Here is a 24,075-nt window from a genome sequence, read left to right on the forward strand (position 1 = left end):
GGACATTTAAATTTTTCCTGCCATTATTATTCTCCGAAAAATGAATTAAATAGATGGGAAAAGCTACGTTATTACTGATACATGCCGACTGAACTGGTAGAGCCCGATCGCAAACTCGTGGCACCCGTGCGAAAGACGAATTGGCATCCACTTACATGGACTCGCCCAGGAGTCTTGTTGGGGAGGGGGTGTTTGAACAGTACGCTCTATGAGTAAGCAGTCGCCTGCATACACAGAACCCCCCCCCCCACCACTCCGAAGCCTCAGAAAGAAGCTCGCGCATGTTGGTGCCACGAGATTGCGATCGGGCTCTACACGAAGACAGATCTTACGAACTATCTCTGCATGAGAGATATTCGTGGTCTTAGTCCAATGTACATTGTGTTAAGTCAAGCGCATGCACATTTTAAAATACGTACAAATCTGGTCACATACACTGGAATCATAAAGCTCGATTCACATTATACGTCACATCACCGTCACATCACGGACCAGCAGCATTGCATCAAAACATTGTACAATGCGTTTTGTATGGTAGCGTTCACATATACAGGCAACGTCACAGCCCATCAACGGCACGGACCGTCTGGGATTCTCGAGGAGAATGTTTTGATGTGACGTGGACGGTTTGATAGCGTGAATTGTTTATGCTTTCTTCTTCCTCCCTGTTATTTATACTCGCTTTAACATCTTTGGTCATATTGCTAGTATCCTTTGATTGAAATCCGAAGGTCTGTTCTATTGTTGCGAACTAGATGGTGACTGTATATGTATTACTGATTTGTTATGAATATGATTTCGGTGATGAATGAGGCCGATTCAATCTTTTCAGGTCCAGAATGCAAAGTGAGGTGGGTTTCATTAAGGGATCAGTTTAGAAAGGCATTAAAAAAGAGGAAGACTAAGAGCGGACAGGCAACCAACACCGAAAAAAATGGAAATATGAAGATTATATGTTATTTCTGATCCCGTTTATTAAAGAAAGAGAAACTATAGGAAACGTTGAACCTCAAGGCAGTGACGATTCGAACAATCAAGGAGAAGAAGAAAGTTTGAACAATGATACAAATGAAGAGACTGCAGAGATTGCTGCTTCACATCCACAGGACTTAAGAAAATCAGTACTGCCAGAAGCAAGAACACTGATCCTCTAGTTACAAGGTCACAAAGGCGTCTAAAGAAAAAGGTGCAGGAGAAGGAAACAGCGTCATCTCTCGTTTTGAAATATTTATTAGAAAACAATGAAAAATAAAAGCAATTGACGTCTACCTGCAGTGCGGACCCAATAGATGCATTTTTCAACGGCATAGCTGCCACAGTGAAACAATTTTCACCATTAAGACAAAATCTGGCAAAATAAAAAATTGTCAATATAATTTCTAATCTTGAATACGAAGAAATTCAAGAAAGGATGTTCCAGTCCCAAAACAATGGGCAGCCTTCGATTTCTTCAGCACCACCAGCTCACTATCAGCATCCCGTGCTGCAACACAATCAGCTGCAAACAGTTAGGGTTACTTATCGGACGACCTCAACTACGTCACATGATCTGACAACTATGCAAACACCGTCGCCTACACCATCACACGTGTCAGGAATATCATCAGTTCAAACCTACTATTAACAATTTTCCCCTGTGGAATAATTAACGTTTTCCTGTGAGTGATTTTATGCAAGGAATGACAAACAATAATTTGTTTTAATTGACATAATTGCTTTTCCATTTCATTGTTTAGACTACAATCTAGAAGGACTTACCTTAAACAAACCATCAACTTTTCTTTTGCTGAAATTGCTTCTCTAAATGTCGTGTTTTGTTTTTGTATTTGTATTTCTATTTTTTAAGCAAAATATAAAACTGATATTTTGACATTCTAAAATACTTATAGAAGCAACTTTCATCATCCTCCAACTGTCGGTATAGTGTATGATATTCACCTATATTCCTCTTTCTGAGCATTTCTTTCATCCATATTCTGTTTCGTTTTCTTCTTTCGGCCTCTTCTTCGTCCAACAAGACAGCAATCATCGCAAGTTTTTGTTTGCTAAATATCGGCATCGTTCGAGAGCACAGTTCCTACAGTCTTGATGGCGGCAAACTGACGGTCAGTTGCCGATAAATGTGAATGAGTTTGCATTGGACGGTGATGGTCCGTGACGGTGATGTGACGTATAATGTGAATCGAGCTTAAGACTCCCTAATTATCAGGGTAACCATGTTATAAAACAGTGTTTCCATACTTTTTCAAGGTACGACGCGAAACATTTTTTCGTGACCCCCTCACTACCGTACCGGTACTTAACCTCATTCGTAAAAAAAAAATAAATAGAAATCCTTATAAAATCGAAAACCACGATAATTTTACTCAGAACTAGTGGGTACCACCAAATTTTTAATGTACCGATACCTGTGAGACGAAAATTCGGGAACCTGTTTTCCAATTGTCTTTGATTTCTTCGACTGCCCTTCTTTACTGATATATTTTTCGAACACTTAAACACTTTCAATATCGGTAGTAGATAATAAGGCTCTAACATAATAACAATCAGAGATAAAATCGACTGACTTCTAAGGAAACCTGATTTCTTGTCAACATCGCCTTGGCAACAAAAAAATTGTTCCAGTGTATTAAAGAAGTAATGGAAGATTTAGCTACGTATGATATGACAAATACTGAGTTCGTTTTTGCGGACACGCTCTGGAAGAAACTCCGAACAATTACGACAGTCACTGAAGAGTATTGAATTAATTTTAGACAGTTGCGTTCAACTGGCTGAAATTAAAAAAAAAAATGTTAAGGAAGACTCATTGAAATATGTAGATAGGTACCTATTGATGCAATGTTGAAAGTATAGTTGTTTTTCGCAGAGCATAGATCAGTTCTTGATCAAAAAGTGCAAAAATCCTCGAGATTGTAAAAGAAGCTCTTAAATTTTTAATCGCATAGGCTATATTATGCAAACTCATATTTATGCAAAATAAGTCTCTCATCTATGATTGTCATAAAAAAGGCGATAAATCTCTTTGAAATTGAAAATGACACCAGGTGCATGTGTACCGAATATAGAATTAAGATTTTAGGGCTTCTTTATAAAAAGAGATACATTTATCGCGCTAATTATCCTTATTACTTTTTAACTTTGCTCTAGAGTATGCCATTAGGAAAGTCCAGGATAACAGAGAGGGTTTGCAATTGAACGGGTTACATGCGGATGACGTGTCTATGTTAGGAGAAAATCCAAAAACGATTAGGGAAAACACGGGAATTTTACTGGAAGCAAGTTAAGAGATAAGTTTGGAAGTATATCCCGAAAAGACAAAGTATATGATTATGTCTCGTGACGAGAATATTCTACGATATGGAAATATAAAAATTGGAGATTTAACCTTCGAAGAGGAGGAAAAATTCAAATATCTTGGAGCAACAATAATAAAATATAAGTGATACTCGGGAGGAAATTAAACACAAACTAAATATGGGAAGTGCCTGTTATTATTTGGTTGAGAAGCTTTTATCATACAGTCTTCTGTCAAAAAATCTGGAAGTTAGAATTTATAAAACAGTTATATTACCGGTTGTTCTTTATGGCTGTGAAACTTGGACTCTCACTTTGAGAGAGGAACATAGGTTAAGGGTGTTTGAGAATAAGGTGCTTAGGAAAATATTTGGGGCTAAGAGGGATGAAGTTATAGGAGAATGGAGAATGTTACACAACGCAGAACTGCACGCATTGTGTTCTTCACCTGACATAATTGGGAACATAAAATCCAGACGTTTGAGATAGGCAGGGGATGTAGCGCGTATGGGCGAATCCAGCAATACATATAGAGTGTTAGTTGGGAGGCCGGAGGAGAAAAGACCTTTAGGGAGGCCGAGACGTAGATGGGAATATAATATTAAAATGGATTTGAGGGAGGTGGGATATGATGATAGAGAATGGATTAATCTTGCTCAGGATAGGGACCAATGGCGGGCTTATGTGAGGGCGGCAATGAACCTCCGGGTTCCTTAAAAGCCATTAAGTAAGTAAGTAATTATCCTTTATCTTATAACTAGAGAAACATTTTTTTTTAATGTTCAACGTATTTATATAACAAAAAAATATGTTTATAAGGAATCTTTTTTTATTTTTTAAACCATCTCGCAACCTCCTTCAGCTCTTTACACGACCACCACTTTGGAACATTGTTATAAAAGACTTTCTTCTGTTCTGGGAGCCAGTAAACAGAAGACTCTGTAATGAGAGAACCATGTGTGCAGTTCTACTGACAGGTGTTGATTGTGTCGCAGGATGCGGGCACGTGTGAAGGGGGCCGCTTGGTGCCGGGGCCCCGGGTTCACCTCGGTGTGATCCTGCTCCTCGCACCGGTGATGGGCCCGGACAGCCGAGGTGGAGGGGGACGGGCAGTAGAGGGATGCAGGCTCCTCGTTGTCTGCGCCCTGCTCACCGCGTTCGCAGCAGGTAAGTACTCTGAGCCAATTTGTTACTCGACCGACAGACGAATGCCCTGTAATTGTATCAGGACTCTCCCAAGAACATGGTCGGGTATTGCCTTTCAAACGAGCATTTCTCATTACATTCAGTATTGATGATGTTTCAGTACTGGCCTATTCCATATTTATATAGCGGGCACTCGTCACTCGGTAAGCTTACACTCGTAATGTACTAGTGAAATTAGGTTTAATTAATTTTTTATGGAACGTCAGTCGACACCAGTGAAAGTTGTTGATGAATAAATATATGCAGAACATTAGAACATACATTTTTAGCCAGAAAGACTTCATGATTCAATGCTATTCTTCGGAGTTATATACCCTAAATATTACATATCGTAACGGCAGTTTTTTTTATAAACAGAAGCGACAGTTTAATAGCGATAGGCTATATCTACCCTATATAGACGATATCAATGTGGAGATTGAAGAAGGTACAATTTTCAAACAAAATAACCATTACGTAACAACGTCTTTCAATGTCAGCACTAGACTTACAAAATAACCAACAGTTATAAAAAAAAGCCCCTTTTTTATCGATCGATTGATGGTGTACATTTGTGTCGATACGCACACTATCATAATCGTCTATCGAAGCGCAGAAAATCACAAATGAGGATTTTTAGCTGCTTCATTTCCAAGTAGTGTTCGTAGTAATGTTTAATAATTTCGTCGGTTTACAAGTAAAACACATTAAGTAAAAAATATTACTTCCGAGAGAAAACCGCATATGATGTGCATACTGTATGTGTATAAATACACATAAAGACAACTCAGTAAAAATAATATTTTTAGGATTCAGTTTTGTTAAGAACTTTCAAACGCCTTTTTCTGAAAAGAAATATTTTTGACTTAATGTGTATTGCTCGTAAACCGAGGATTTATTTGCGTCTCTACAATGGGCTACTCTTCTAAGGACTATTTCAGTATTTGGACAATAATATTGTCTGTTGCTAAAAATAAATCTGTTGCAGTTAGAAAAATTCATGATTTAATGTAGTTAAGGTATATGAAATTCATACTACATACATACATACATACATACATACATACATACATACATACATACATACATACATACATACATACATACATACATACATACATACATACATACATACATATATACTATACCGTATGATACATTGTATACTGTATATTGTACGTAATTATATATTACGAAATATTTCTTTGTAAAAAGAAATGCGCTGTTCATAATAATACCTCCCATTTTGTCATTTGGAGGAAAATTATGTTGTACATTTTATAGTAGAAGTTGAGCTTTTACTTCATATTTAGGATAATTTGGGAGATGTCGATACTTTCAAGAAAAGTAGCCATTGCAAGTACTGTTCCTAGTGAGAAATTTCGAACTACATGAGATCTACGTTGATTGTATTTTTAATCTCTACGTAAGTGAATCTCGAGACTTCAATTTGTGTTTTACGTTCACTGTTTTTACCACAACGTCTTCGTTTATCTCATTTCGCATTATGGTCCAACAATTGTATATACAGAGTAGAGGTGAAATAATCCTGTAGATTGATATGGACGATAGGGTATACTTAAATGAATAGAAAATCTATATTACGTTTGTGATTAAAGGCACGATTAACTAGAAAATTGAGTTGTAAGTTTCAGCAGTCTGGCAACATCGCCTCTAAAACACTGATCTTTCTTCTCGTATTACATATGTAAGAGGTAAACGAACTCAGATCTTTCTCCTAGGTGAACCTCTCCCACTTTGACTACAACGTTGCAATCTATTCCCATCGTTCAGTGACTTGTAATTAGTGATTTTTAAATTAAACTTACACGAAAACAGTCCATGCTATTAAAATATGCCAGAAGGATAAATGATTCTTTATTAGATTTTCTATCGATATGGACAAATATTACAATATTACTCGCAATAGTTATGGAAAAAGAAAGCGTTAAACACTTGAGAAAAAAAGTGTTTTTTTTTTTTTCTGAGAAAATTATGAACTTTCCAACAATATGTTATTACATTTTTTGTTAATTGTCGTTCTGAAAATCCGCAGTTATTTCATTTTCTTTCTGTATAATCACTCATTTATCATTATCTTTTATGTCACCAGTAGAGTTAACAAAGCTGAGAGTAGAACAAAATTATTCTAGACCTATTCTTCCGTGTTTCCTTTGTGAAATCCCTTTGGGGGCCGCAATCGTTTGGAAGAAGGTATCGAAAGAAAACTCCCCTCTTCCGCAAATGGAGCGCATGCAAGCAAGCTCGCAAGTTATTAGCCTCGTTACTTATCAGGCTAAAGACCCGGGCGGTGGCTAAACACAGTAATTTCCATGCGGGGACATCAAGCGGAGATGCCCGTGCATTGGTACAATTACCGACAAGGCCACGAACCAATATTAGTTTCCACCCTTTCCCCGCGTTCGTCTTCGCTTAGGGGTTGACGGATAAATGGGAGGAAAAAAATAATGTCAATGATTTGAATAAAACTGTACTGGATGGTTGTTTTTTATCAGGCAACCCATGAATTTGGGAGGAAACTTCAACGTAATTGAATGTTGTAAATTATACACTGTGCGGTATTTAGAGAGTAGGCTTAGCTGACAAATCTAATTTATGGAACAGTTAAACGTTTTTATCGCATTTAGGAAATTGGTACCAACAAAACTATAATGCGTTAACAGTTTTAAAATGTAGTTAATTCGTCATTTTATTTTACTGGTTGTCCAGCTGACTGGCACCGACCGGGCAAGCTTTAATATAACCTGTTATAATTTTATTCCAGATATCTGCATTTTAATCTGTAATACTGCTGAGTAATCGCAGCGGAAGTAAGCTAGTAAATAAATATAATAAATATTTTGATATAATAAATAAATAAATAAATATTATATGATTAAAAGTACATAAACAAGTAAATAAATAAAAAGTTAATAAAGAAATAAGTAAATAAATAACACTACAGGCAGTTATACCTGAAAGTTTGATTTGCATAATACACGTCACTGTTCGTTAACAGAAAACCACAATTTAAGCCACACAGAGTTAGTGTGCACTCAATGTTGGTTGCTTGACGGTTGTCAGCCCACTTTGAGGTGTGTGGATATAGAGGGAAAAATTGGATCGGTGTCTGGTAAAGTTTCCGGGTAGCTCAGTTGGTAGAGCGTTGGTACGTTTAACCAAAGGCCCCGGGTTCGATACCCGGCCCCGGAACAATTTTTCCCTCGAAAATATTCGAATTGGTTGTTGTTTATAAGGATTGTGGATATGGTAAAGAGTGAAGTAAATTTAATGTAATTTATGTGTTGTATTATTAATGATTATTTTACTTCTATTTCTTCTTTGAATATACAGGAAGAACCGTAAGTAATGTCATATAGGCTACTTCAGAGGAATATTGTTTTGGATATTTCAAACAAAATAGCTTAATACAATTCTGTTCATTTTTTATTCCTTTTCTATATAAAAATTGTTTCATGTGAAACATTTCATACCGTGTTTTAGGAAACCATTTATTGAATTCCCAGTGTTCTCCATCAATTTTAGTTTTGTCTTATTAATGTGTAGAAATTTGATCCGAAAAAATATATTATAAAATTCCTTTTCATAACGAAACTTTACATTTTTACAGATAAAATTTCTGCTCATTTAAAGGACAAATATAAAATTCTTTCCGTCATTTATTATCATAATACACTGCTTTCTTAAACTGACTAAGCATATTGGGAATTAAAACAATGGCTTTTTTCAAACACGCTATGAAGTGTTTTATATAAAATAATTTTTATCTCGAAAAGGAAGAAAAAACGACCAAAATTGTATTAAAACTATTTTACTTGGTAATATCTCAAAGAATAACCCACAGAAATGAGTGACGTTACTTACTGTTCACGTAGATTATATATATATATATATATATATATATATATATATATATATATATATATGCAATGAAATTACTGTCTTTCATGTGAATTGATTTATTGGAAAGCCTTTGGTATATGTATATGATAAGAGAAAGAAGAAGTATAATTCATTCCAGAAAGTCATTTTCCATGGCAAATACCATATCAGTGCTAGAGTCTGATCCATGCCTAAGAAAATGACGTCTTAACGCAGTAGTTTTGCTCAACTTATTTTCCTTGCTAAGAGTGTATTCTGAATCTCAACGCTGAGCAATCTGATGGCATCACGGTGTTCCGAATTTCACCGATGGCGTCACTGATGCTCCACCGGCGTCGCACCGGTGCTATCAGCTTGCAGAGGTGGTGGCAGTCTCCATCAGCCGCCATCAGTGAATCTGATTGGTTCTTGTATAGGGCGGGAATTAGCAGACGAATGACATCGTGCACTGTTGTGCCATGGTGGTGTGTTCTGCTGTATTGTTTGTAATGAGCACAACGTAAAAACAATATGTTAATGGCTTATGAGCGAACATGTCAACGGACCAGTTATTACTACCGGTTCAAGAAATAAATTGTTCATGCTCTCTTTTCTTTGAACTATAGTCTATGACATTACGGAAATTTCGCAAAATTTTGCTAGTGTAGCACAGACAACAACTTATACAGTCGCCATGACAGCCATCGATCCTTCCAGCAGCTTTGTTCCTATTTCGCTGCAGCGTGACGTCATTGTTGTCCACCGGTCCGGTGTTATTCGGAATACTCTGTAAGCAAGTGAGTTCAGGTGTTGATATTTCCGTAACCTTTAATTACAACTCACACTCGAGATTAAGCGTTTCATGTTAACAATATATCTGCTGATATTTATATGTAACATATAATAATTGAAAGAATAAAATAATGCTATAAACGCTTTGACATGATAAGAAACTGAACCTCCTGTTGCATCTGCAAGTTCTTCATACTTATCAGCAATAACCGCTGCGAGGCCTGTGATGTTAAGCAGAAAAGCGTACAGCCACATGCTGAAGAAGAGGACGCAGTAAAAGCTGCACTTGTCTCTACAGCTACCTTGAATTTCATTGCGAATTTCATGGGATGTACATTTATTGTTCCGGAAGCCGGTGCAGTGTGTAAGCTATAAAGCTCCCTCACGCGGCTCTTAAGACAAAATGTCGGATGACACATATACACAAGTCCGTGTCTCTGTTTCGAGGGAACTCTCTGCTTTTATGACAGTTGAACTCTCGAGACCCTTTCCGCCTTCGTTATTGGCTATTCTTCACTAAGGAATTAGGTCAAATTGAATGTACAAAGTGTATCAAGTTTTAATACCATCCGCGTACAATGAAGTGTTTCCTTACAAAACGAATAAGTAGGTATATAATGCCATTTTACACAGTAAAACAAATCTGGTCCACACCTGTGGAGTAACGGTCAGCGCGTCTGGCCGCGAAACCAGGTGGCCTGGGTTCGAATCCCTGTCGGGGCAAGTTACCTGGTTGAGGTTTTTTCCCGGGATTTTCCCTCAACCCAATACGAGCAAATACTGGGTAACTTTCGGTGCTGGATCCCGGACTCATTTCACCGGCATTATCACCTTCATTCCATTCAGACGATAAATAACCGAAATATTGATACAGCGTCGTAAAATAACCCAATAAAATAATAAAAAAAAACGAATCTGTAATAGATTATGAAATAAACGAAACCTGTCTATTATGGATTTTTTTTTCTTTGTACTGTGAATTTATTGCTATAAAAGTAATATATTTAGCGGACACTTCCTAACGCGGAAACGGAACAGAAAATCAACACTATGTCGGAAAGCAGCGCCTTGATTTAATTATATAGCATGATACTGTTTCAGTTAACATTTAATACGGACAATATTTAAATAAATTTCCTTCAGTCACAGACTGTATCAGGCGACATTCAATCAAAAAAAGAAATGTTCTGAAAGGAATACAGAACTATTTTATAGGTGGATATATAAGAAAATTTAAAACATGGACAGTGGTTTGTACAGACGCAAATTTTCATAGACGCGGCAAAGTTGTCACTATCTGTGAATTGACCTGTCTTTTACAACCCTGCATTGTCCACATCTGTGGAGTAACGGTCAGCGCGTCTGGCCGCGAAACCAGGTGACCCGGGTTCGATTCCCGGTCGGGGCAAGTTACCTGGTTGAGGTTTTTTCCGGGGTTTTCCCTCAACCCAATATGAGCATGGACCCTGGACTCATGTCACCGGCATTATCACCTTCATCTCATTCAGACGCTAAATAACCAAAGATGTTGATAAAGCGTCGTAAAATAACCTAGTAAAAAAAACAACCCTGCAGTCAAAGTGACATCTGACCAGACACCTGCTCTCTTAAATTGACTGAGCATATTGGGAATTCAATGAATGGCTTTCCTATAATACGATATGAAATGTTTCGTATAAAACAATTTTTATTTTGAAAAGGATATAAAAACGAGCATAATTGTATGACTTTTTTGTGTGAAATATCTCAAAGAATAATCCCCTGAAATTAACGACATTACGTACGGTTCACTCTGTATAATATTTATATTTGTGATCTTTTGTATAAGATACATTTCTTTTTTAAATTCGAGTTGTAATTGCGATGTACCGAACAACTCCACTTCTATCATAAATTCTATAAGAGTTTTCGGATATCGAATCCAGACTGCCCTCGTCAAAGATCATTAGCTCGTTGAATCATTACAAAGTCAAGAATAGTTGCTGACTAGAGAATTTTTTGAGCCTGGTACGAAACTCTCTGCATTTTTCGAATCGCTACATAAAATTGCATGTTTGTAGAGAATTTAAAACACAGTTGAGCGTAGGACGACCAGAACATGCTCTGTAATGTAGGATAGCATTAGTACAGCCAGCACTTTATATTGCTAATGGAAAATCTATACATTTACATAATTTGCATTAAGGCATAGCGATATTACTCACCAAACACCACGCATAGGGTTCAGCGGATTTTCTTTCCTATTTCACACACAGATAATCTCCTATTTGATTCCAGTAACGGCATTGGCTTTGTTCTTCCAGTATTTTCTGATTTTCTTCACTCACGGTCATAATTTCTAGATCTGAGTGCGAATTGCAAGAGGAGCTTTTAAAGTGTGCGAGATACAAAATTATTTCAGTATGGAAAAATCTACGAAGAATATTAAAGTGGCGGCATTTGTTAATATTAAACCTATTAGTGAGAGAATATAACAAAAGGTAATATTTCACTTTAATTAAAGATTTATTTATTGAACTATGTATTTATTATGTAAAACTTCTTACATGAATTACACTGTATTTATTCATTTACGTTTGTGGCGCTTGATATCTCAGGAGGTTTTTGACCTAATTCACAAGCTTCTTCCATTATATTCTGCCGTGTGCTTTATCTTCAGTTCCTTCTACAAAATCTAGGTCCAAGAGAATTTGATCTTTCCGTCTCAATTTAGGTCTATCCATTGGTTTACACCCAGTGGGATTTTCCTATCGTAATAAGAAAATATTTTCTCCTTTCAACACATGTCGCAACCAATGGAGTCTTTTCCTTTCGATATTTCCAATTTATTAAATTGGTTCCGAAAATTAAAGTGTAATTCTCAATTTTCTCTTGTTCTCTAAATACCTACCATCCTCATTTACTAGGCCACAACTTTGACGCAAGCCTTTGTTTTTCGTAATCTATTAGTTTTATTTCGACCTTCTAAGTAGGAGTGCGTATTTCTACATTGTACAATAGAACTGGTGGAATTATATTCTCCCCTACATAGACTGCACTCTCGTGTGAATCGGTACAAAAAGATGAAGCAAAAATACAAAGAAAGAATAAAAGTTAACACTCCCTATCAATGCTAGTATATACTTTCGAAAGATATCTTCATATTGTGCATTACTAAGCAATGAAACAGCAGATGCGTTAAAAAAGAGTGTTTATTGACACAGAATCATTGTGTACACTGTTCAAAAGTAAAGTAAGATTATCTGCAAACGGAAATCTGACGGAAACGTGCTTGCACAGTACTATGTAAGAGAATATCAAGATTCATAAACAGAACATCGAAAAACGCGTAACTGTATAAGAAATATCAGTTATATTTTAAGCACAACAATTATTACAATTAGTTTCAATTTCACAACTTATAATGATGATGATGATGATGATGATGATAATAATAATAATAATAATAATAATAATAATAATAATAATAATAATAATAATACTGTTACTTCCTTTCTTTTTCATTTCTTTGCTTCTTTCTATCTTTCTTTATTTCTGTTTCTCTTTATTTATTATTACACTTTGGTAGAGATAAGGTCATCAGGTCTTCTCTTCCCGTCTATCAGGGGATTACAACAACAATATCAAAAATACAATTAAAATTAAAATTACCTACAATTAAAGCAATCCGTCGTCAATGAGGTAAGTTGTTTGAGAAAAGTTCAATATTGTTTCAGACATTTCTCTTGTTATTATAAAACACAGAAAACGAAACACATGTAAGGAAATACATAAAACAAAATCATAATAGCATTTCGTTGTGTTGATAATGAAAATATATTTGAAAAAACATCTCTCTGATTGAAACGACAAATTGAAATGAAGTAATTAAATATTAGTCCTATTGTCAAAAACATAAAAGAAAATCCATAAAGCAAGCCTTTTTTTTTGTTGAATAATTTCGAGGGAAAAATTGTTCCGGGGCCGGGCATCGAACCCGGGACCTTTGGTTCAACGTACCAACGCTCTACCAACTGAGCTATCCGGGAACTCTACCCGACACCGATCCAATTTTTCCCTTTATATCCGATCGGTGTCGGGTAGAGTTCCCGGGTAGCTCAGTTGGTAGAGCGTTGGTCCGTTAAACCAAAGGTCCCGGGTTCGATGCCCGGCCCCGGAACAATTTTTCCCTCGAAATTATTCAAATCAACTTTACAGGGAGTTATACCTGAAATCTTGATTTGCATAATACACGTCACTGTTCGTTAACAGAAAACCACAATTCAAGTCACATGGAGTTAGTGTGCACTCGAAGTTGGTTGCTTGACGGTTGTCAGTCTACTTTGAGGTCTGTGGATATAGAGGGAAAAATTGGATCGGTGTCTGGTAGAGTTCCCGGGTAGCTCAGTTGGTAGAGCGTTGGTACGTTAAACCAAAGGTTCCGGGTTCGATGCCCGGCCTCGAAATTATTCAAATCAACTTTACATGGAGTTATACCTGAAATCTAGATTTGCATTTTTTGTTGTTGTTTAGATAATGTAATTAATAAATTATAAATAGAATTGTCTAATTTTAAAATACGCTATATTCAAATAAAGTGATAAATTAATCTTGTCAATCCCACTAGGACAGTAATTCTTAATCTTTTTTGAGTCACGGGCCCCTTCGAAAATCTGGAGAAAGCTATGAACCGTCCCTAAAAAAGTCAAGAAATGAGGAACAAGTTTAGATTCGCTTCTGATTTTTACGTTGAAACAATATAATGAATAAACATGTTAATTTTTATGTGACTTTCACGGACCCCCTGAAGCCCATTCAAGAACCTCCAAGGGGTCCGTGGACCCCAGATTAAGAACCTCTACGCTAGGAGATTAGCGACTGAGTAACCGTCACTAAACTCCTCTTGCCTCATGTTAAGAGTAACGCCTGCCCAGTACTTGCCCACCCAGCCCAGGGAACGCCCGATTCCTGCCCGCCTGACCACCTATGATTTAAGCATTTCACGCAATTGTAATGATTCCATTAATCCCCTGTTACATTTTAGTGTTGGGGAAAACTGAATCAAAGTGAAACCTTACGTATTTTGTCTACCATGTAAGGGTAAAACAGATAATTGTATTTGGCCTGAATGCTGGGGAGGATGGTAATGTTTTTGATGATGAAATATAGCCTATACAAATTTCCGAGAATAACATTTCGGAATGTCTCGTGACGAGAATATTGTACGAAATGGAAATACTGTATAAAAATTGGAAATTTACCTTTTGAAGAGGTGGAGAAGTTCAAATATTTGGTAGCAACAGTAACAAATATAAATGATACTCGGGAAGAAATTAAACACAGAATAAATATGGGAAATGCCTGTTACTATTCGGTTGAGAAACTTTTATCATCTAGTCTGCTGTCAAAAAATCTGAAAGTTAGAATTTATAAAACAGTTATATTACCGGTTGTTCTGTATGGTTGTGAAACTTGGACTCTCACTTTGAGAGAGGAACATAGATTAAGGGTGTTTGAGAATAAGGTGCTTAGGAAAATATTTGGGACTAAGAGGGATGAAGTTACAGGAGAATGGAGAAAGTTACACAACACAGAACTGCACGCATTGTATTCTTCACCTGACATAATTAGGAACATTAAATCCAGACGTTTGAGATGGGTATGGCATGTAGCACGTATGGGCGAATCCAGAAATGCATATAGAGTGTTAGTTGGGAGGCCGGAGGGAAAAAGTCCTTTAGGGAGGCCGAGACGTAGATGGGAAGATAATATTAAAATGGATTTGAGGGAGGTGAGATATGATGATAGAGACTGGATTAATCTTGCTCAGGATAGGGACCAATGGCGGGCTTATATGAGGGCGGCAATGAACCTCCGAGTTCCTTAAAAGCCAGTAAGTAAGTAAGTAAGTAAGTAAGTAAGTAAGTAAGTAAGTAAGTAACATTTCGGAAAGAAATCGTTGCTTGTTGTATTGAAAAAAGTGTCCTCAGGGTCTTTCTCTGATATATCATTGAATTGTTGTGTCCCTTTTCCTATTTCTGAAACTATATGTGGTTCGCTGAAGGATATTTTATACGTGGGGAACAGAAGTTGTGCATATAGGGAAGTTATATGCATGTCTTGTTCACTCTGTCGTATCTCCTTATATTGTAAGGAAAAGTTGAGGCGAGGGGGAAAAGGTTAGAAATAGATTTCGCATAACGAAAATCGTAAATATAGATAAAACCGTTCGATTACGCAATCAGGGACTTGTGCAGGCGGTCTGTACCGCCTGCGCGCCGTTCAATTTGCTGTTATGACTCTGAACTCCCTACGCTCTCTGTCCCGCTAATTTCAGTAGATCTCCTCTGTTACGACTTTATTGTGTCTCCCTCTTCCTTCTTTACACTTCGAGAAGCATTTTACAAAGTTATTCTACCATCTTCTTTCTCTACATTACCCAACACTAAATATATCCAATGCCTTTGTCGTTGTCACCACCACCACCACCACCACCACCACCACCACCACCACCACCACCACCACCACCACCACCACCACCAACAACAACAACAACAACAACACGGTTTATATCCCTAGATTGATTGATTGATTGTGACCAATTGGTAACTCTAGTTTACAATGCATTTCTGTCTGTCCACACCAGGCCTGCAGAACTGTAGTTCCTAAGAGCAACTGCTATACTCCCCTTTCTTACCCCACCCACCCTTTTCTACCAGTGCGGTCATGACGTTCTTGGCTGCATTAACATTCATTCGCGGCGGCAGGTTTACAATACGCTATCAAGAATTACAAATGAACAGATAATAAAATCCTTAGGAACATACCTTTAGAAAGTAAGACAAAAATGAATGAGGGAAATAAATAAGTTAAAAGACATGTAAAATAAATTTTAAAATGTATGTCTGCATATAGGGGAGAGTCGGGTAGTATCGGACATCGGGTAATATCGGACAGTGCGTTTCTTTCATCTACCACCATATGATAGTACCTGAATGACATGGTTACGTTTCTCTATGCGACATCACAGAAACGTAACCATGTCAATCAGGTACTATCATCTGGTGGTAGATGAAAGAACTCACTATCCGATATTACCCGATGTCCGATACTACCCGACTCTCCCCTAATGTAAGAAGGTCTACCAATGTATATATAGTCCTATTACTAGTAAAGTCGATTAAATTCATTTTTTATGTAAAATAAGTTAAGTACAGTCCCCGACTTGTCTTTCCGTGCTCTGTATTCTGGTAAATGGAATAAGTCCGAAATGTTGCATTCAGGCAACAAACCAATTACTTTATTTGAGGAATTTTTCGTGCATTAATAAAGTTTTAATTCCTGTTTTTATAAAACTTGCATTACTGGTCTTAACTGGTTTTACTAGTAAAAAGACGATAAATAAATTGTACGTTGATAAGTGAGTGCTAGCTATATGACAGGATGTTAATGCTGTCATTCAACATTGTAACGCACTCCAGCCAAAGAAATAAATAAATAAATAAATAAATAAATAAATAAATAAATAAATAAATAAATAAATAAATAAATAAATAAATAAATAAATAAATAAATAAATAAATAAAATAAATAAGTAAGTAAGTAAATAAATAAATAAATAAATAGAAATGAATTAATTAATAAATACACAATACGTGTACTGCAGTTTAAAGAGAACTGGAACATGGCAAAATCTAAACCCGTGAAAAAATACTACTTCCAAAGGAAATAGGAATATGATTATTTAGTTGTTGAAGACGAAAGAATTGCTTGTTTACTGTGTCCCATCCAAATTATTCTACTCGTCATTTCAATATTATACTACATTTCAACAAAACCCATATTAAGAATTATGGAATGCATAAACTTTCGGGTAAGTTCAGCATTACGAACTGTATATTGATTATATATATACATATATATATATATATATATATATATATATTGATTATATATACATATATATACTGTTAAATTAAGGACGTCACTCGTTGTATTCTTTTTGAATTGAAATTAATAGTGGCTTTCAAGGTTCATTACTTAAATGCTATAAACTTATGATTCCGTGGATGATGATATGAGGAAAGTTTTCGAAAATCTAAAGCAGGCTAGGTGCAAAGAAATCTCAAAGAACCTACCGACAGGAAATCTAGCATAATTGTAAACATTGAAACGAGATAACGCATTATAAATATAATGAATTTATTACAATTATTTTTGAAAATTACAGTGCCGCCACTGATTCATCTTAAACGGGAAAAGAATGTAAACAAATCTAGGCGGGAGTCGATCATCCCCAATAGAAGTGGAGTGAGGCTGACGTCATATTTCCCCTACTTACGGGTTTCTGCAGGCCTGCTCTAATAGCAAAGCATGCTGAATTTAGTTTGGAGATAATTTCTTTAATAAGATTTTTCCAATTTAATGTATTACCAATTTTTGTAAGTTAAAACATTTGATTGTTGTTGTTTCTATTAGAGGCCTGTTTTTTTCTATCTGATTTGTTTGTATAGGCCTGTTTACGATTATTGTTTGTCTGTCGTGTTTTGTTTCAACTATTGGTCTTTCCTTTTACGTCTGCCTGTCTATCTAGTACGTACTGTATACGCTCACTAATTTCTAAATATTTAATTCCGGAACCCGCTCCTTATTCCGATGAACATAGTATAAATATAGAACTGCTTGAGAATATTATTGCAGATAGCATTACTAAAAGTTGCAACGAAACAGCACATTGAGATGGGAAGGTATGATATTGCAGTCCAAAGTGAGTAGTGAAATATTTTTGCTTGAGCACCCATGCAGACAACAGGACATTGGTGCAGCTACTTCTTCCTCCGCAGATATGAACCATCCAAGCGTCCCTAACGCAGCGCTGCAAAGGCTTATCAACAGAGTAACAATTGTGTCTCTGTAGGTAAGCAACTGTCATAGGGTGTTTAAAAATCTCTAGATGAAATATATTTATCCTTTATTTTATACCCAACCTTCTTAAATATTTGAGTTAATGACTATTGCAGAAATAATTTTTATTTTCTAGGAACTTGTCGAATCTCTGTCACACTTCTGCTGGATAAAATTTTCAACCAAGCAGTCTTAGGGAAGACCTTTGACAGATCTTTAAAAATGTTTTTGGTCAATATATCTTAAAGAATTTTTTAAAGGTTTCCTTATTCTTAAAGGAAATGAATGTTCAATACTTTGATATTTAACTATTATTAGAGATGAACAAAACTAACTACCGCTCTCGCTCGCTGTGTTCGCTGCATTTGTCTTTCGAGTCTCGCTCGTCATTCTCGCTGCGCTTCGAGTCTCGCTCATCATTCTTGAAATAGCATTTGGTAGGCGTGGAAAGATTTCATAACTTTGAATAACATACATCATTGAAATAAATAACATAATTGTTTAAATGAGACAAAAAGACAAAACAGAACAGTATCTTAGTTATAAAAATGTTCTGGTTCTATTATAAAATGATATAACCTATGGTTGTATCAATAAAAAAAAAAATCCTCAAATAAATGTGCATTTCTAAGAAACATAAAATAAAACATGGCATTAATATTTGTTTAATTGAGATTGCACACTTGATCCTAAACATATTAAAAGAAAATTCCTAGCCTTTAATAAGGACCTATTAATTAAATAAAGACTGGGGAACGGATTATTATATACTGAAAGGTAGATATATTTCAAATAAGTTACTTGATTGTTGCCAAAGTAAATAGAAGTTCAGTCAGGTATAAACAACTGTTTACTTCGGGACTCGGGACTTGAGCACAATATCGAGTCTCGGAAGACTCACAAGCAGTCTTTACGTCAAGGACGCGACGTAATACAACATTGTCGTGCGAGTTTTCGGCTTTGCGGGCGCTGTTAGTCTTGTTTTCTAGATCGTTGTTTATGCATCTCTAATCAATGCACAAAATGTTATAGTATGAGAAACGGTTTAAAAGTACCTCTAAATGTAATATAAAACGTAGCAGAGAAATTATGGATTTCACTACTTCTATTAATTAAGCTCAAAATTAATGGTACGTTAAGGAAAGCATATAATGAAAGATTAAACAATACTAAATAACATATTTGTCAGAATTGTTACAACATAATTTACTATTAGCATTTTTCCAGCCCCAAAATCTGACATACTTAATATTATGATCTATAGTAAGTGCGTGAATTATGCTATTTCATACTTTCATAATTATTGTCTCATCTTATTGAAACATGTAAACGATTTTTTAAAACATAAACAACTTAATTGGTTCATTATATTTAATGTACTATTTCAGTCCTATTGATGTGCATATTTGTGCACAAACTTTCAGAGCCATAATTTTTTTTAAGTAACTAGGATATGTCAAGATTGCACTCAACCAGCTACGCTAGAAACTGGGATCTTACATTTGGGAGTTACTAACAATGACCTCAATTATGCAACCTCGGTATCAAGAGTTGTTAAGAAAGTTGAAGGAGAATGAATTCCCGTCAAAATAATCGTATTTTTATACAATGTTGGTTCCAGATACATAGTATCTCAACGGGCATTGATGATACAAAATCCATCGTTTTGAAACTACGAAGCGACTTAACCATAAGGGAAAGTAGGGAAACAGGAATCTATTTATTAGATCTGTTATCGATTTTAGTTTTATCGAATCTTGTACATGGGCCAGTGTTTCGTTCAATGGCACAAAAGGGGAATTTTATAGTGAAGAAAAATGTGAACTTTTGCCAAAAGTCGTTACCATCAACAGTAATATTTAATATAGAGACTGAATAACTTAAATCATTTGAATTCTATTTCTGTGTGAATTTGAAATAATGCAGTAGAACATAATATGAACAACTTCAAATATTTGGGGTGTACTATAAGTAGTAGCATGAGCTGCTGCCAGGAAGCCAAAAGAAGATAGCAATGGCAAAGGAAGTTTTTTTGGAGAGAGAAGATCTTTTTCTGCGGACATCTGAGAAAATAACTAAGAAAAAAGATAACGAAGTGCTTTGTGTGGAGTGTGATATTATATGGGACAAAAGCATGGACATTATAACGAAATGAAGAGAAATGACTGGAAGCATTTGAAATGTGGGTATGGAAGAAAATGGAGCACATAAAATGGATTGATAAAATAAGAACTGAAGTTGTGCTAGAAAGAGTGGATGAAGAAAGAATAATGCTCAAACTGACCAGGAAGAGAAAAAGAAATAGATTATCTCAATGACTAAAATTAATCTACCTACTGAAGAATGCACTGAAAGGAATACTTACTTACTTACTTACTTACTTACTTACTTACTTACTTACTGGCTTTTAAGGAACCCGGAGGTTCATTGCTGCCCTCACATAAGCCCGCCATTGGTCCCTATCCTGAGCAACATTAATCCATTCTCTATCGTCATATGCCACCTCCCTCAAATCCATTTTAATATTATCTTCCCACCTACGTCTCGGCCTTCCTAAAGGTCTTTTTCCCTCCGGCCTCCCAACTAACACTCTATATGGCAAACAAAAAAAATTCGGGAAACAAAAATATACCAGATGATATACAACATTAAGATATATGGATGGTATGCGAAGACAAAGAGAAAGGGAGTAGATTGGAGAATGTTAGGTCCGCAGAAAACCATCAATAAATTAGTATATTTCTGACAACATGAATGATTACGAAATGATGTAAGAGTGAGAATGACATGAGAAACCAAACTGCTTTGAGAACACCTGCACCAAAGCCGGATCTGGCCTTGTTTGAAACTTGCCACCTTAGTTCTGTGATAACTTTGCTTCTGTTCCATAATTCATACGGGCACTTGAAAGACAGAAAATTTCACTCTTTACTTCGTCAAGTTACCAAACTAGTGCTAGCTGCATATAGTTACACAGCTTTCACTTCCACAAGTCTGGTCGTGCGCCGCGAGTTTGGAACTAGCTCTGTTTTGTCATCAGGTGTGGTAATCGTGTGAACTAACCCTATGGGGCTACAGCCAAACTCCATCCCTGTCTTGTCCGGGGAGAGTGATTAGCAGTAAGTAACTGTGTCCACAGATTGAGGCCAACCAATCCCACAGCCAATTTCCGAAACCTTGTAGCATTCGAGATTAAGTTACGGTGTGACACTCAGGAACGACGGCTAATTTCAATTTACAGTTCCCATATACTTTAACCTGAGATATTATACATGTAGTCTATTAAATTTTCTGATTAATTAAAATTAATATTATTTATCGTCTTATTACGGGCCTTTCTTATAATTGAAGGCCTCCCTCGAGTAAGGATGTAACCAACAAATCTACAATACACGTTTCAGAAGAAAAGAAAATAATTTAAGAGGCACATTTCGTTAGGCTTGTATTTACTAGCTGAACCATTTGATTAATTACGGGTACAAGTTTATTCAGGTATTGGATGTAATCATTCATTGTTGTAAACGAATGCTAAAAAATTACTTTTTCCACCGAAGTAACATATTTCATTAATTTGATGTTACATCCTTTTTCGAGGGAGATCTTCAATTATAAGGGAAATAATTTCTCAGTCTGATTTCGGTTGCTGAAAGAAAACTTTAGTTTCTCAAAATAATTGTATACATTCTTTCTGGAAGTTTGTATAACCGGTACATTGCATATATTCATAGGCTATATTTTATAGTATTTTCTACTCTCTCAAGAAATTAGTAATTTTATACGTCTACATACGAAAGATATGATCAGTTGACAGTATAGTTTTCTGGTATTTTTTAAATTCTAGAACAGTAAATAGAATTTCTTCACAAAAAGCTTAGACAAAATTGTTTGGTGTTGGCGATTCTTTCAAAATCTTCAACATTTATTTATTCAAATTTATTTATTTAGTACACTAGGTTTACACTACATTAGGCATTGCAGCTCGAAGGAGCAGAAGCTCGTGCTCGGGCACAGTTCAGTTTAGTTAAACAAAATTGAAGAGTGTTCATTAAGCACAATAATATTAATATAGCTATAGTAAAATACAGATCATGTAATAACATATACAAATAAATAAAATACAAAGTACACTTGTATTAAATTACAATTTTAAACTGGATTATCTTAAGAAAAGACAAAACAATTAAATAATTCATCTAATTTGTTTCCTAAATCTATGTGTGTTCTGTGTACTTAGTTCAGGATGGCTCTAATTAATGCATTATATATTCTGGGTCCAAAATTTCTGCTGTGTTTTAATCCAGCGGTTGTGTATTCTATTTCATTTTCATACTTAACTTGAGAAATTTTCTTGTATTCTCGATCTCGTCAAGACGGATATGGGTTTTGTTTACATAGGGTAAATGTTGATAAAAATCCATAAGCAAGGAATGTCTATGATATTATGACTCAAGTTCAATTAGATATGAGGCTTTTTTTTGTATTCTTGATAGACTACATTTATGTTCTTATTACGGAATCATTTAGGAATCTATACGTCCTGACATATTTTGGTAATCAGTTTTTCGTGATATTAGACGCCTTTTATGTGAGAGTTGGATGTCACACAAGACAAGAGTAAATTTCGGCATTTTCGATCTTCTCAAAATAGTAATTTTTCACTGAAATTTTTGGAGCAATCCATATACGTAGAATATTCTGAAATCTTACAACATGCCAAATAATCTTCCTAAGGAAGTCTTGGGTCTCATGAACAATACGAGATATCATGAATTATCTCGACCTAGTCAAAGCAGTTATGTCTTCTTCATGAAAATTTTAAAAGTAATTCATATGTCAATATATATTTCTTCCAATTCAATAGCCCAGGTCAATAAGTGTTTAAGTGACACTTTTTTACAAATTAGTTAAGACGCCATTTCAATCTACAGGTAGATATGCATCATATCATCGCAAGAAACACCCAAGTTTGAGTTATTAGACCACATTTGTAAGGCATTGAAAATTAGTCTCGAGACAATAACTGACCATGTACGTGACACGGGTATTTCTTGCCATGAGGCTGGCACAAACTTTAAAGAAAGATTTGTTTACACCAAAGGAAGCAACTGCTTTCAAGTATTTCCAGTAGCCTCCAGCAATGTGTGGTTTACGTTTAGTTTACTAAAAGATGGTGTTACTTTCAAAGATTTAGTTATATCTCAAAATCAGGTTTATCTTGCTCCCTTTACTGTCCGCATAAAAAAAGTTTGAGAATATTAAAAAGTCAGTTCTGATGAAATAGATTTCTATAATGCTGTAAAGACAACAGTCACGAGTCCTTAGCAGATGATAATATCGATGACCTTTGAAAAATAACAGGTCTCTTTGAATCATTGTTGCTACTTTGAAAAGTCCAAATGATTTCTCTTCACAGTCTTTTTAGAAATGTGCAGTGTATAGTTAATAGTTTCTTCAGTATTTTTTGTTTTATTATTAAGGTTTCATTAGGACTGTAAGAATAAAAGAAACAATAAAATAAATTTAATCTGAGAATAATTCATTGTAAATGTAACTGTATTATATTATTTGAATAAAAATGTAAACAAAAATGTTATTTAGAATAGACTACCAAAACGAAAATAGAAACATAAGGAAATAGTATTTCAACAAATGTTTTATAAAAAATCACATGGGAAATTCTTGCATTTAACATAAGACATAGCCAGGTGACAACCTAAATTCTATAAGTAACCAAGTTACTAAAATAAAATAAAATTTTGCCAAAAATTTGAAGACCATAGAAATAAATAAGTACACTCATCACATTAAGCTTGCCACGAAGCACTAAGTTCATTTTTTCAAAAAGACTAAACGATAAAATTGACATCGCAGTACTTTTTTTTTTTAAGTTTTCCCATAACTTGGTCTCTGTTACAGAGTTACTTATTGACTTGAGCTATTCAATTGTCTAAGAAAGTGAACTCTAAAGTGAACTATATACTTAGCAGTATAATTACAGAACAACCTAAATATAACCTAAATATAAAATCGGTGAAC

General features: G+C 35.4%; 1 protein-coding gene and 1 non-coding gene across 2 annotated transcripts in view; both read left to right on the forward strand.

Moving 5' to 3' along the window:
* Positions 1-24,075, forward strand: part of LOC138693303 (lachesin-like) — a 1,195,137-nt gene that overhangs the window by 633,659 nt on the left and 537,403 nt on the right. Inside the window, exon 3 of the mRNA XM_069817176.1 lies at positions 4,293-4,464. Within this exon, the coding sequence (XP_069673277.1) occupies positions 4,374-4,464 (91 nt within the window). The 5' untranslated portion in view covers positions 4,293-4,373. The remainder of the gene's footprint in view (positions 1-4,292; positions 4,465-24,075) is intronic.
* TRNAN-GUU (transfer RNA asparagine (anticodon GUU)) lies at positions 13,243-13,315 on the forward strand. The gene has a single exon. It is a non-coding gene; the product is annotated as a tRNA-Asn (tRNA).

This window comes from Periplaneta americana, chromosome 17 (genome assembly GCF_040183065.1).
Source record: "Periplaneta americana isolate PAMFEO1 chromosome 17, P.americana_PAMFEO1_priV1, whole genome shotgun sequence".
In the NCBI taxonomy this organism is placed as follows: domain Eukaryota; kingdom Metazoa; phylum Arthropoda; class Insecta; order Blattodea; family Blattidae; genus Periplaneta; species Periplaneta americana.